Genomic DNA, 12,370 nt, shown 5'->3' with positions numbered 1-12,370 from the left:
CTGATCTGACAGTTATTTAGCCAGTAGTGCTAACGTGGCCCCGTGGCAGCGATGACAGCGTGTGTTAGTGTCTCGAATGGATGTAGGCCACCAGTGTTTGGGGATGATGCAGGATGTGTGATTGATGATCTCACGGTCCCAGAGGAGCAGACACATGGTGGTTGCTTCGACTCGCACACACATGCACGAAGATACACTAAATCTGGATTGACCATTATCCTTCCTCTTCTTTTTCCTGCCCTGCAACTCGACCCCGCTGGCTCTTTCCTGCTTCAGACCAGCTGCTTAAAAAAAGAAAAAAGAAATCATTGAATACTGAATGATCAGACCATTTTCTTTTAAAACAAAACCCCCCAAAAAACTAAACAGGATCTCTGTAATAATGGTCTAAAATAACTTTTTTTTGTTTCTTTGGCTTCAAACTGGAAAATTTCAAACATTAACCCGTACACTTGTGTACTTTGTAAATGCAATATTTTATCATAGAAGATATGCAGTGCTATAAAAGCCATGATTATCTGAGAATGTAATCCAAGAGATTTAGTTTTGCACAGTTGAATAATAAATCTGTTATCCTTCAGACTGGAAACACAGCTCACAGAAAACAATCAAAAGCTTAGCGACCAGTCCATGTACATTAATATAAAGGAAATTATCATTTGGCAGCAGGTTGTATGTCAGGTGTTTGTTTTTGTTTCTTTTAAACAGTTGCAAGGACGTTAGTCACTTTAAGGAGCATAGTATAATAAGCCAAGTGATTATTTTAGCATTGAAGCCTTTTTAAGATCACAGTTTGTGAATCTGAGACTGATTTTTGGAGGAGGTATGGTGGAAGGTGGTCGGTGGGTGTCTTTTAATTATTCTTTTCCATCTTGGACTGGGCTATGCGAGCATTTAGCTTCTGTAGCTTTATTCATCTCATGAGACTCGTAGAAAACAAAAGGCACTTTTAAGTGTTGGGTTCAGAGTTTTTCTCTTGTTTTGCTTTACTGGAGGGAATTTTCCTCCTTAAACTTTTTTTTGCTTACATTAGGTGTGCATGTGTACATTGGTGGCTGTTGGTTTGCAGGAGCGTCTCACAGAGCTGTTGTTGTTATTGAGTCTGTTCATGGTGTGATTAACAGTGTGTGCGGCCTGGCAGGAGCACAATAGGGAATCTCTGAGGATTCCCTCGACACAGCACAACACTCCACTGCCTTTGAAATTACTCCATCACCATCCACTCACAAAAAAGATGGATAATAAGATTTAGTTTTTCTTACTGTATGTTGAATGCAAAGGGTATGAGTTGGTGAAAATAGCTCCATAGAAATGCAAGCCCACTGCTGCTCGGTCCCTCTCCTGGGAGTTAATGTAGTTTGGGAAGATGTATTTGACTGGAGCACAGCAGGATTTTCACAGGGCTTGGGATTAGCACTGTAACGGAGCATCTTTTATTACATGGGACCCCGAGTTTTCAAAAACCATACTGTGACCGATATTTAGACCTAAGCCCCTGAAGCTGATAACTGTCATGAAAAGGCACTGTTAAGCCGCAGGAGAAAAAGGCAATTTTTTTAAGCTGCGGGTACCTGGAAATGATGTAGGATTGAATTTCTCAGTTTTTCCCATCTTCTATTAAACAACACCTTCCTATGACCTGCTTGCATGAAATGCTGCAAAAGCCGGTTATCATGTTGACAAAGTTGTCTAATTGAGAAGAAAACTTCAATAAGTACGATTTTGAGATAGTTCTGGACAACTTTTTGTTGTTTTTTTTTAAAGAAAGAAACAAAGTAAACTTTAAAAAAATGTGTGCAGGTTTTTCTAATGAAGACACATTGTTTAATATAATGAACACTTAAATTGCATTGCGAAAGATGTTACTTAGTTAATATAATTCATTATTAGTTTTACTGAAAGTTAAGAATTGTTCTTTTTTATTTATTAATTAAAAAAAAACTGTTCATCTGAAAACAACAACATGTAAGGAGTTTAAATGGTTAATTTGTTAAGATGAATCGAAACAACCCCAACATGATTCCTAGAAATCTCTGAATACTTGTTTGGAGATCGTGTCTCACAAAGAAAATCTCAGATAGTGGGGGGTGGGGGTGGGGGGGTGGTGGGGTTAACAGCAGCAACTGTAGTCATCCTCGCTTGCTACATCATTTGCATGATCTCATTTGTACACTTGAATCGTTTACGAGCGCCTAAAGGTCTCCGTAGATGTTTCTATCCTAAGACTCTGATAAATGGTGAAGCCTGAAGGGAAACATTTAAGGCTGATAGTTTTATTAGTTCCTATCTACAAGGTAAAGCTTATTTTCATTTGGAAAGACAAAAGCAATGCAATTTGCAGAATTCTTTGAAGTTTGGGGCAAGTAATGGCTGACATTTGGAAAAAGTATTATCAGCGTAATCCAGTAATTCACAGTTAGATCAGCAATGATGATTTTGTTTGTTTCATTTTACGGCATGATGCACAGGAGAAAAGACAAAAAAAAAAGACTCTTAACAATCAGTGGTACACCATTGTGCACAATTATTGAAGTTGCCCACTAATTTGCCTAATATTCTGATCTCTCCCTCCAGGGTTTCGCAGACAGCCCTCATTATGGCGATCACTCGAGTGACAGTCGATTAGTGTCTCATGAAGGATTGTCCCCAACACCTTTTATGAACTCAAACATAATGGGTAAGTAAGTGAATCCTTTCTGCCCCCCCCCACAACATGCCCTCTGGTCCAGAAAGATTGCATATTGCCTGATTGAGGTTAAGGCACGCCACACATCTGGAGGTAGCCGTACGGAAGTGGTTGTCAGGCTAGAGGACTATATTTTCCTCCGTCTCCTCACGTCGATATTCTCCTCTTCATCCCCCTCCTCTTTCCACATTGCCGTGTTTCTCCTCCTGCGATGACCCTCCCCCAGGCCACAAGTCACACCATCAGTATAAGTTTCCTTCATAAGAAGCCGTCTCCTCGACATCACACCCGCCCTCCGCAGCTTCCGCTTCAGCACAGCTTTGTGTTTTCTGGGTTAAACACTTTTCCTCAAAAACATTATCACGGATATATGCAAACATTTGCACATAATACAGTTACACAGGTAACATTCATCATTTGTTTTGTTTTTTGTAACACCTAAAATATAGTGGGCACTTCTAAATACTTCTATAAGAAAAACTTGTGCTTTATTTAGGTATTTAGTTTTTTTTCTTTTTGCATTTTGTAAACAAAGGTCACCAAATCAACATGTAAAAGGAAAAATACCAATGAGTGCACATTGACAACAAATATCGAGCAAAAATTTAAACCACAACCAATAACTGATGCCGATGATAATTAGTGATCTGACTATATCTACAGAAGCTGTAATGATAAGAATATTTATTGTATCACAGGTTGTACCATACGAGTCACCAGTAAAAGTGTGAAAAACACACCTGACAGCAATCTCAAGCTGTCTTGTTTGCGCGCTTGTTTTAAAGAAATTTTTTATCAGACGCACAAAAAGTTACTTGACAGAAACTGTAACGGCGGCCCACCTCACAATTACCTCCACTGGATTTTCGAACTGACTTCTGTTTACAAGGTGTTGCTGGCCAGAGTGAATTGTTCACTAGTATGTGGCCTTAATGTAATACCAACACTTTTCCAGTTCATGTAACTCACTCTGCGTGGAAGCATCTTCCGGGGGATATAGAGGAAGGCGGGTGAACAGATTCTGCTTGGCATTTTCGTCAGATTGGTGTGTGAACCAGCTGACGGTGCACTTCACAGAACTTGTAAACCTTCCACACAGGCGAAGCCAGTTTTAGGGCTACAGCGTCTAGCAGTCATCGACCACCTCCAGGATGGTTTCCGAAGCAACCTGGAGCCGCGTTTAGCTGCCCAGTGGGAGGGGGGGTTCCTTGGTCATGGTGGTGGGTCACACTGTGCGTGTGCCTCCACGTGTGGAAGGGGGAGGGGTGGGGACGCCAGAGGAGGGAGACACAGCAGTACAGAAGAAACATAAAGAAATGTACCAGCTCATGATAAAAACTGTGTGTTGTGTTCAAGTGGCACTCAATCATTTATGGATAGGAGCATTGACACATTTTTTTACACAATATTACAATTTTTTTTTTTTAATAAAACTGAATCATCAATACTGGTACATTACAACAACCATAGTGGCCAATATATTGATTATCTGTGTGTTTATCATACCTAACATACTATCACTCTATAACTAAACATAATCAGCATTTCTGTTGAAAGCCAACCAATTCAATCAGGGAAGTGTTCACTAGTATGGTTGAATTAAAATCACAGTACAGCAGGTCATGTCATGCCATTGTGGGGTTTATTGTGTTGAATTTGCTTGATAAGCAGCTAAAACTACCTAAATTAGTGATACAGTACGTTGCATACAATCTGCTGATTAAAAAAAATTATTTGATACAGACAAAACACATTTATTGATTAAGTATCAATTATAATACAGTTACCCCACAAATCAAAACATTCAAGTGAAGGTTCGTTAAAAGGTGTGTATTCATTGTAATCATGAACAATGGATTATAATAAGTTATGAGCAATGGTGACTGAAGTCTTTGCATCCTCCTTGGTTGTGTGATTGGTTCGCCACTCTGTTAAGGTTTTGAATTTAATTTTAAGAGGTGTGTTTGTTCGCTCAGTGGCTACCTGCACCTTCACCGCTGAGTGAGATGACTTCCATCAACACCTTTTCTTCAGCTCTACGTTTGCCATTCACTCATTTGCATTTCCTCCTTTATGTCCCTATATCTGTTTTACCCGTTCATAAAGTTTACAGTATGTGGATATATGCTTTGACGTTATAGCGATTAAAGGCAGTAACTCTTCAGACTAGAATCATTGTGATGTGGAACCAAATGAGAGTTTGATGGCAAACTACATCCCAGCTCATTACGTAATGGCCCCCGAGACTGATTTCCAAACATGGCGATTAGTTCACAAATGGCTGCTGCCGAACTGAAACAAAATGTTATCTTACTTGGAATTGATCACATGACCATTTCCCCCACATGCTGCCTACATCTCCCCTCTTCAGCTGCGGCTGTAATTATGTTGCAGAATATGGGTGCGATCTGTCACAGTGATTTGTCAGATTCAGACAGTGTGATTGTAAACTTGGAATTGCCCGTGCTTATCTCAGAGTGAGAACTCAAGCTCACCGTGGTGTTATTGAATTGTTGTTTTTTTTTCACTGTAATATCAGGTGTGTGCATGGATTTATGGAGTTTTCAGCACTCTCATTAAGTCATGTCTGAAAGGTCATTCCTCATCAATTCCCAGTAAAAAAAAAACAAAAACAAAAAAACCAACAACACAGCTATGCCTGTAGGCAGGACTTATTCCACCCAACAAGAAGAATCAGAGTTAGAATCAGAATTCCTTTTATTGTCATTGTTCTCTGAAGCACAACAAAATTAAAAAGCAAAAAAAAACAACCCAAAAAACAAACAACCCGTCTGTTGGAAGAAGTCGGGATGTTTCAAGCCAGTCAGTGTCAACAGATACTGATTGTGTTGTTTTAAATCAGAAAGTCTTTAAAAATCTGCAGTGGTTCTTCAGGTGTGTGAACTTGTCTGGTTCTCTAGCTGAATATAGTATTCACCTGAGAGCATATTTACTCCCCCAGCTCACCGTTTCATACAAATACATTTTTGGCAAGTTTACATTTAGGCCTCGTTCACACTGCAGGGAAATGCAACATAATTCAGATGTTTTTTGCTCACAAGTGACTCATATCTGACCTGCTTTGTGGCCGTGTGAAAGCTCCAATTCCGATTTTTTCCACACCAGACCCAGGCCTCGTTCAAATTCAGATATTTTTCTACATGCGACTGCTTCGTCATTGACATGTGACTGACGTCACGAATAAGCGCCAGAGGAAGCGGCTCCGCCAAAATGTTAAAAGCTGTTAAAAGCTGTGCTCTCTTTTGACCTCATTCTCCTTCTTTCCCTCCTCATGTTGTCTAGATTTTGTCGGCTCGTATTTAACAACTACTTGAAAATGAATCTACACGGGCTGACCGGCGTTGCCAGAAATGGTGGTATCCCGCAGTTGGGGAGCCAAACTCTCTTACCTTTTAACTTTCTTTATTTTGTCAATTCGGGTGTTTATGGCGTGTTCTTTATTACATATATGATAGTTTTGTGGTTTTAACACATGATTTCTACACAGGCTGAGATTTGGGCTGGTTTTTACTGAGGTGTGTGGGTTTCACGTTGTTTGGGCTGAAAACAGTGAGTCACATCTGGCAACCGTGGTGCTGACCACACTCAAAAAAAATCAACCATGCAATTTTTCAGTTTACATATCAGAAATATGTTTGATTAACATGAGCATATTGAGTTTCTTGTTGTTAAATGGTTCATTCTAATACATGTTGTTCAGATAATATGAATAAATGGGATTCAATCTACTTGATATGAATAGATCGAAATGTGTGACATGATTAAATTACATTAACTTAACAAATTATTTCATGTTTGTGGAAATGACTGAGAATTATTTTGTTCAGTGCAGCGTGCCATGTGTAAGTAGCGTGCGTGGTGTTACTTTGCGAAAACATTCGAACATGTCCGCTCTGATCACGTTCACACGGCAGGTCGTGTTTGAAATAATCACGCAAAAAAAATTGGAATTGAGCATCAAGACCTGTGGTTTAGTTTGTAATTTGAATGATCTAGTTGAGGGGCAACCTCCCTTATAATTACGACCAAGGAGGTTTGAATAACTGCGATGGCCTAAAAATACAAACACAAGGGTAACTATTATTTAGGAGAAAGAATAGCTTGTCTCAGACAAAGCGAGCCACCAAAATTAAAGGCAATGAATGTTTGAAGACTGTGGAGGGTCCTTTATATGTGTTCTATCACCTGCCTAATAAAGAATGGATTATTGTTTTTAGAAATGCTTGATTGTGACATTTGCATGTTATCATTGATAACTCCATCTCTATCAACATCACAGGTCAAATCCTGATTTTACATTAGATGTAGATTACATTCCATGCAGAGCATCAAAATAAAAAAAGAAAAGAAAAAAAAGAAAAAGATTTCTGCTCCACTGTAGCCTATAATACAATTATGCTGCTGTGTGCATGAAGAGCTTCAACTTTGGATTTAATATTCAAACACAACAGAGGAAGTCAGTCAGTAGGGGAAAGTATGTCAAACTTGTGAAGATACAGTGAGACGTTATGGAAAGTAGACCCAGCAAATCCCAAAATAGAAGTCATGACTTCATGGTCGGAATGAGGTCTGCCTGTGCAGAATATGTTGCATGCTCCGGATGTTAAGTGGGAGCATTTGCAAGCATTTATAGAACAAGTACTTATTGGCTATGAATGAAATGAAAAGTTAAAATTAATTTTGAGTCATCACTGTAATTACTGTATTTATAATTGAGGTTCAAACACAGTTAAAGTGACTTATCTCTTTTCATAACCTTTCATTTTAAGAAATAGGCCTGTGGCTGCAAAGACTTGTTTATTTCGCCCATGACTAACTTAAACATTGAAAGTGTATAACACTAAATTATAAATGACTCATTATTCTTTGCTAATAAAATATGTTCAGTCACATCTTCTTCATGAACTAATCCATTTGTTTATATACGTTAATATCTGTTCTGTAAAATATTCTTTGCCAACTGTAACTACCACCCAAACACTGGACAGGACAGTAAACTACCGTTATTCATGAAGTATTATCGACGTTCATGAAGTATAAAAGAGTTTAGGGTTGAACACTTACTGGGTATTCTTATGCCAGTAATGTTTGTAAAACAGACTGACATCTTCTTCAGAGTAGCGCTGTGGTTGTATTCCAGTGACATATGTGACGAGTGTACGGCTTTGAAGATGAAGAGTAAGGCTTTTGCTTGAACGTGGAGGAGCTCCTTTGTGCTTAATGATGAAGAGGGCCGTGGATCAGATGGGTCCAGTTGCACGTGCGTCTTAGCCCCACCTCTTGCTCAACAATCCTCTTATTAATCCACACGTCGTCGACATGCAGCTCAGCAGGTGGCTGCCACATTGTTCGTGTGTACAGCTTTCCATGGGCAAACTTGTCAGGCCGTGTGAGTCTGTATGACTAACTAGTGATCACATGCATGGCATGTGCACAGGCAGTGTTGTCAGTGCATGTGTAATGCCCAAATATCCAGACAGACAGCGCAAATACACGGAGTAGCTACTTGGTATCTAATTACAGTTGTCAGATCACTGTGTGATAAATAGTTCAGTTGTTAGTCGTGGTAAATTATCGTTTGGTCTTGTCAGCTTCAGAATCAATAGTCAGTTTGAAGAAGATTACAATATTCAGTGAAAGTTTTATTTTGTGTTAAACAATTCACCTCTGTCCTTTGCTCTGCCACATAGAAAACACAATCTAAGTGATTCTGAGGAGGATTGTTGTCCGTAACGAAAGAAGAGAAAAATGGGTGAAATTTCCTGTGCAAACTTCTTTTCTTTGTAGTGCTTCACATCAGGTCGACTGCAGGCCCTTTGGTGGAGGGTTGGCTCCCACTCACTCGTTCTAATTGTTTAGCCACAGGGATTGCCAGCAGTTCATAGCCCTGACAAGGAATGGTTACATCTAATTACCTGCTGAGATTTTTTTTTCTTGTGGCGTCAGCTCAATATGGGGAAGTCAGTGGGGGAGGCTGATTTCAAGCAATCTGGGCAATTACCAGAGGCGATGAGCTACAACTGAAAGCCCTGCTCTCTGCTCCTTTATTTTACGCTGTACTGAGAGTCGACACCACTTAGCATTTTGTCTTTCTTGTCATTAGACACTCAGTTGACTGATACTGTTTTTCATTAAGTTTAGGAAGTCTTTTAGATCTCTAGTCTAACCTCACATGATGCTTTAAAGTCACTTTGCATAGTAATTGGATAGTGTTGGGAACGCTGCCATCACGCATAGTTTTTGACCATTTAATTGATGAAATAAAAAAAGATGTAGGAAATATAATTATGCTACATCAAAAGCACTCCTCACTAACATTAGTGAAGGTGTTTTCCTATCTTTTTTCATCGTGAAAATACTTCACGCTTGTGTGGGTGAGCAATATTTGTCTTCAGGATGGCTTTGGAGCTTAATTGAATTGTTACTCCAAAACAAAGAATTCACGTCATTAAACCTTCACGTCTAGAGAAACATATGGTTTTGTCAGTAGATTTTCTTCACACCTTATAAATGTCACTTTGTTTCCTAGAACAAAGTTCTGCTTCATGTGGGCTCCCGATGCATAACCGATGACTGTGTATCACTTCTTTCAGCCATGTGCTGGCGGCCACGGCTCTCAACTGCTGAGTTATACATTTTCGTCTCACGTTTCTCTTGTGTGCTTTGCATACATTACTCATACAGTCTTAGCCCGGCATAAAAAACTAATCAGCTTACTACTGTCATCAAAGCAGCCTCACGCACCATGCCTGCCGACATACACATGTGACCTTAACACGACTACATGACTGTGATTGCTCACTTGTGTTGCTGCGATATTTTGTCACATCCACTGCTGTGTCTCAGACACAAGGGCCAATTTCTCTATCATCCCCTACAGAGATTACGCATATTGCTTTAACAAAACATTAATTACAGTAATTATGAATATAATAATATACATCCTGAAGCTGGTTGGCCTCTGTTTCAGCTTGTGTTTTTGTTGGAATAATTTGATTATTAAAGATGAATACGCGTCTGAAAAGAGAAGAGGCCCTCATGAACTTGTAATCTTGGGAGGTGTTTATAAATCACTGGTTTAAAATGCTGGAAGTCCTAAAAGTGTTTGTACTTTTAATAGTCTAGTATTTCACAGACATGGTAAGGAAACAGTATTTGCTTGTAAATGAGTGTGTAGACTTGTTATGTGAGCCACAGTATACTGTGTTTTGCTGTTGGCTTTCATACTGTGTAAGTTAAATATGTATTACAACCCTGTATTGATATGCTTTACTAGGATTGATAACACACCGTTTCTACTGGTGGTTTTGAGGATATTTAAAAACCACATTTCTCTGATTTTGAATAAAAAATTATAAAAAAAGAAGTTGCTACATGTTAGTGTTGATGATGATGAAGTTGGAATTATGTTCAGCTTTGTTCATGTATGCAAAGATCCTATTTGTAACACCCTTTATCAGCCTTTTAAACCTGTAGAATTAATTTGATGTTTTTTTTCCTTTCAAGTTGTGCCATTCTGCATCAGCAAAGAGAGAAAAATCAATTCCTTCAATCCCTCTTCATTTTAATGTCTAATTATTCCTCAAGGCTTTTCATGAAGTGTCAAATCCCACATCACACTGCTCTCCCCAGTGTGTTTTTACTGGGGCAGGTGTCATGCGCTAATACGCCGTCCCACGGGACGCCCTCCTCAGACCCGGGCTGCGGTTGTGGGCAGGTGTTGTTCAGGTGTTCGCTCAGTTTTCACTGCAGTGTGGGTCACAGGTGCTGCCAATGCTGCTCTCCTGTCTCCAGTCTGCAGACACACACACACACACACACACACACTCAATATACTGCTCACAATAAGAGCTGATTAGAGTTTTCACTCCACTGTTTCGCAGGATTCACTAAAACAGACATGCCCACACAATTTCAGAAAATGTACACATGACAAAGCAGAAATCTGAGAAAGAGAAATGACAAGCTGTGTGCAGTACAGTTTAGTAGATATAGCCGGTCATTATGCAGAGCTGCAGGGTGTGCTTATCTATTACTGTGTTCACTGGAGCATGAAGAGCTGAAGACGGGTTGAAAGGGCGCAAATCCCTTTTCTCCTTCTCCATGCCGCCCACCTCTCCTCACACTTCCCAGCCCTCTGTCCCTTACACATTATCCACTTTCCCCGCCCTCGCACCCTTGCGCCTCTCCCAGCCCTTCTCGGCCTTGCCCGGCCCCCGCCTGGCCCCAGCATGCGTCTAGCGGGGCTGCAGCAGATCAGCTGGAGTCCCTGTAGGCCTCGAGGCCTGTGTCTCCAAAAACGACCAAAGTACGATGACATGAGCAGTCCAAGAAGAGGCTGCAAGGATCAGAGCACCACAATTATTTTTGTAATCAGTGGGTGCATGTGTGACTCGTTTCACTCACTTCACTGCATTGTTTTGGGATAATACTTGTTAGAGTTTGGTTTCAATGCTTCAGAATACTGTGTGTGTGCGTGTGTGTGTGTGTGTGTGTGTGTGTGTGTGTGTGTGTGTGTGTGTGTGTGTGTGTGTGTGTGTGTGTGTGTGTGTTGCATTTACAACAAAGTTTTAAGCAAAGACACACTGTCCTTCTTTTGCTTGTAATAAATCCCCCCAGCTTGTCACCCCCACCCGGATGCCTACATCTGATGCCAGAAAAATGTTTGAGATTGTTTAAGACAAGCAAAATGTTAAAAGGAAGATGAATCATATTATTTATTTAGAAGATTTATAGTTATGGGAACAATTTAAGTGTGCTTAGTTTTTGATGTGTGTTGCCAGCGTTGACAGTATTTTATTAATATTACTACTTTGAAATCCGAGCAAAGAAAAAAAAATCAGAGATCATTGTTTCTTAAAATATCATGAGGAATTTTTGGTGCAGATGTGGAAAGAACTGCATAAAACAGTCTTTCATAAAACAGGCTGTTTGTGACTTTGTGTTGAAGTGCTTTGAGATGTTTTTTTGTCTGCAGTCTCTGTAAGTAGTAAACTTGTTTAAATTTGACATATTTCTGAATTAACAGATGTCTTTGACCTCCAGATGTTTGTAGTCTTTGTACGTCTAAGGAATAGTTTAAGGTCTATAATCCAATGTGCACACTATTACTGTACACACCAGTTACACATGTCTATACTTAATACTGTATATGTGACATTCAAACATAACAACATAATGCATTTATCATAGATAATCTTCAGGACATTTTCTATTTAAATCTGCTGTTTGAGAAACACATGGGCCCATGCAGGTTTGGCACAGACCAAATTACAAATTCATTCAGATCGTCCCTTCTCATCTGCTGGTTCAGCTGGAGAAGGCATGAAATTGACCCTCAATCCTTGGACATGAATCTTTTGAATGGACAAGCCAGGCTTTCGGCGAACTCTGTAAAGTTTCTTTCCACTGAAACATTTGTAGGCACATCAAAGATTGAAGTGCTTTGGAGACAAACCACAGAAATCCTGGCCCACAGTGGCTGGCTAACGTTCATGCCCACCACTCCTTTAACACACGCCTCAATTTTCTTTTCCACGGTCGCAACTGCTTGCCCAGGCGTCCTGTGTCCACGATGGGTGTGCTGGCAAACAGAGCCTTAGATAACGTTACTCTCCCCTCATCCTGTTGGACTGTAGTGGATTGTGATTGGATAATAAAATG

General features: G+C 39.9%; 1 protein-coding gene across 1 annotated transcript in view; it reads left to right on the top strand.

Annotated features, from left to right (window-relative positions):
• tcf12 (transcription factor 12) overlaps positions 1-12,370 on the top strand; it is an 81,312-nt gene that overhangs the window by 16,791 nt on the left and 52,151 nt on the right. The window contains exon 5 of the mRNA XM_080458145.1: positions 2,575-2,677. Coding sequence (XP_080314271.1) covers positions 2,575-2,677 — 103 coding nt within the window. The remainder of the gene's footprint in view (positions 1-2,574; positions 2,678-12,370) is intronic.

The sequence above is a fragment of the Lipophrys pholis genome, assembly GCF_963383615.2.
Source record: "Lipophrys pholis genome assembly, chromosome: 2".
Classification (NCBI taxonomy): Eukaryota; Metazoa; Chordata; class Actinopteri; order Blenniiformes; family Blenniidae; genus Lipophrys; species Lipophrys pholis.
Note: the sequence above shows the minus strand (reverse complement) of the source record. Positions and strands in the feature narration are given on the sequence as shown.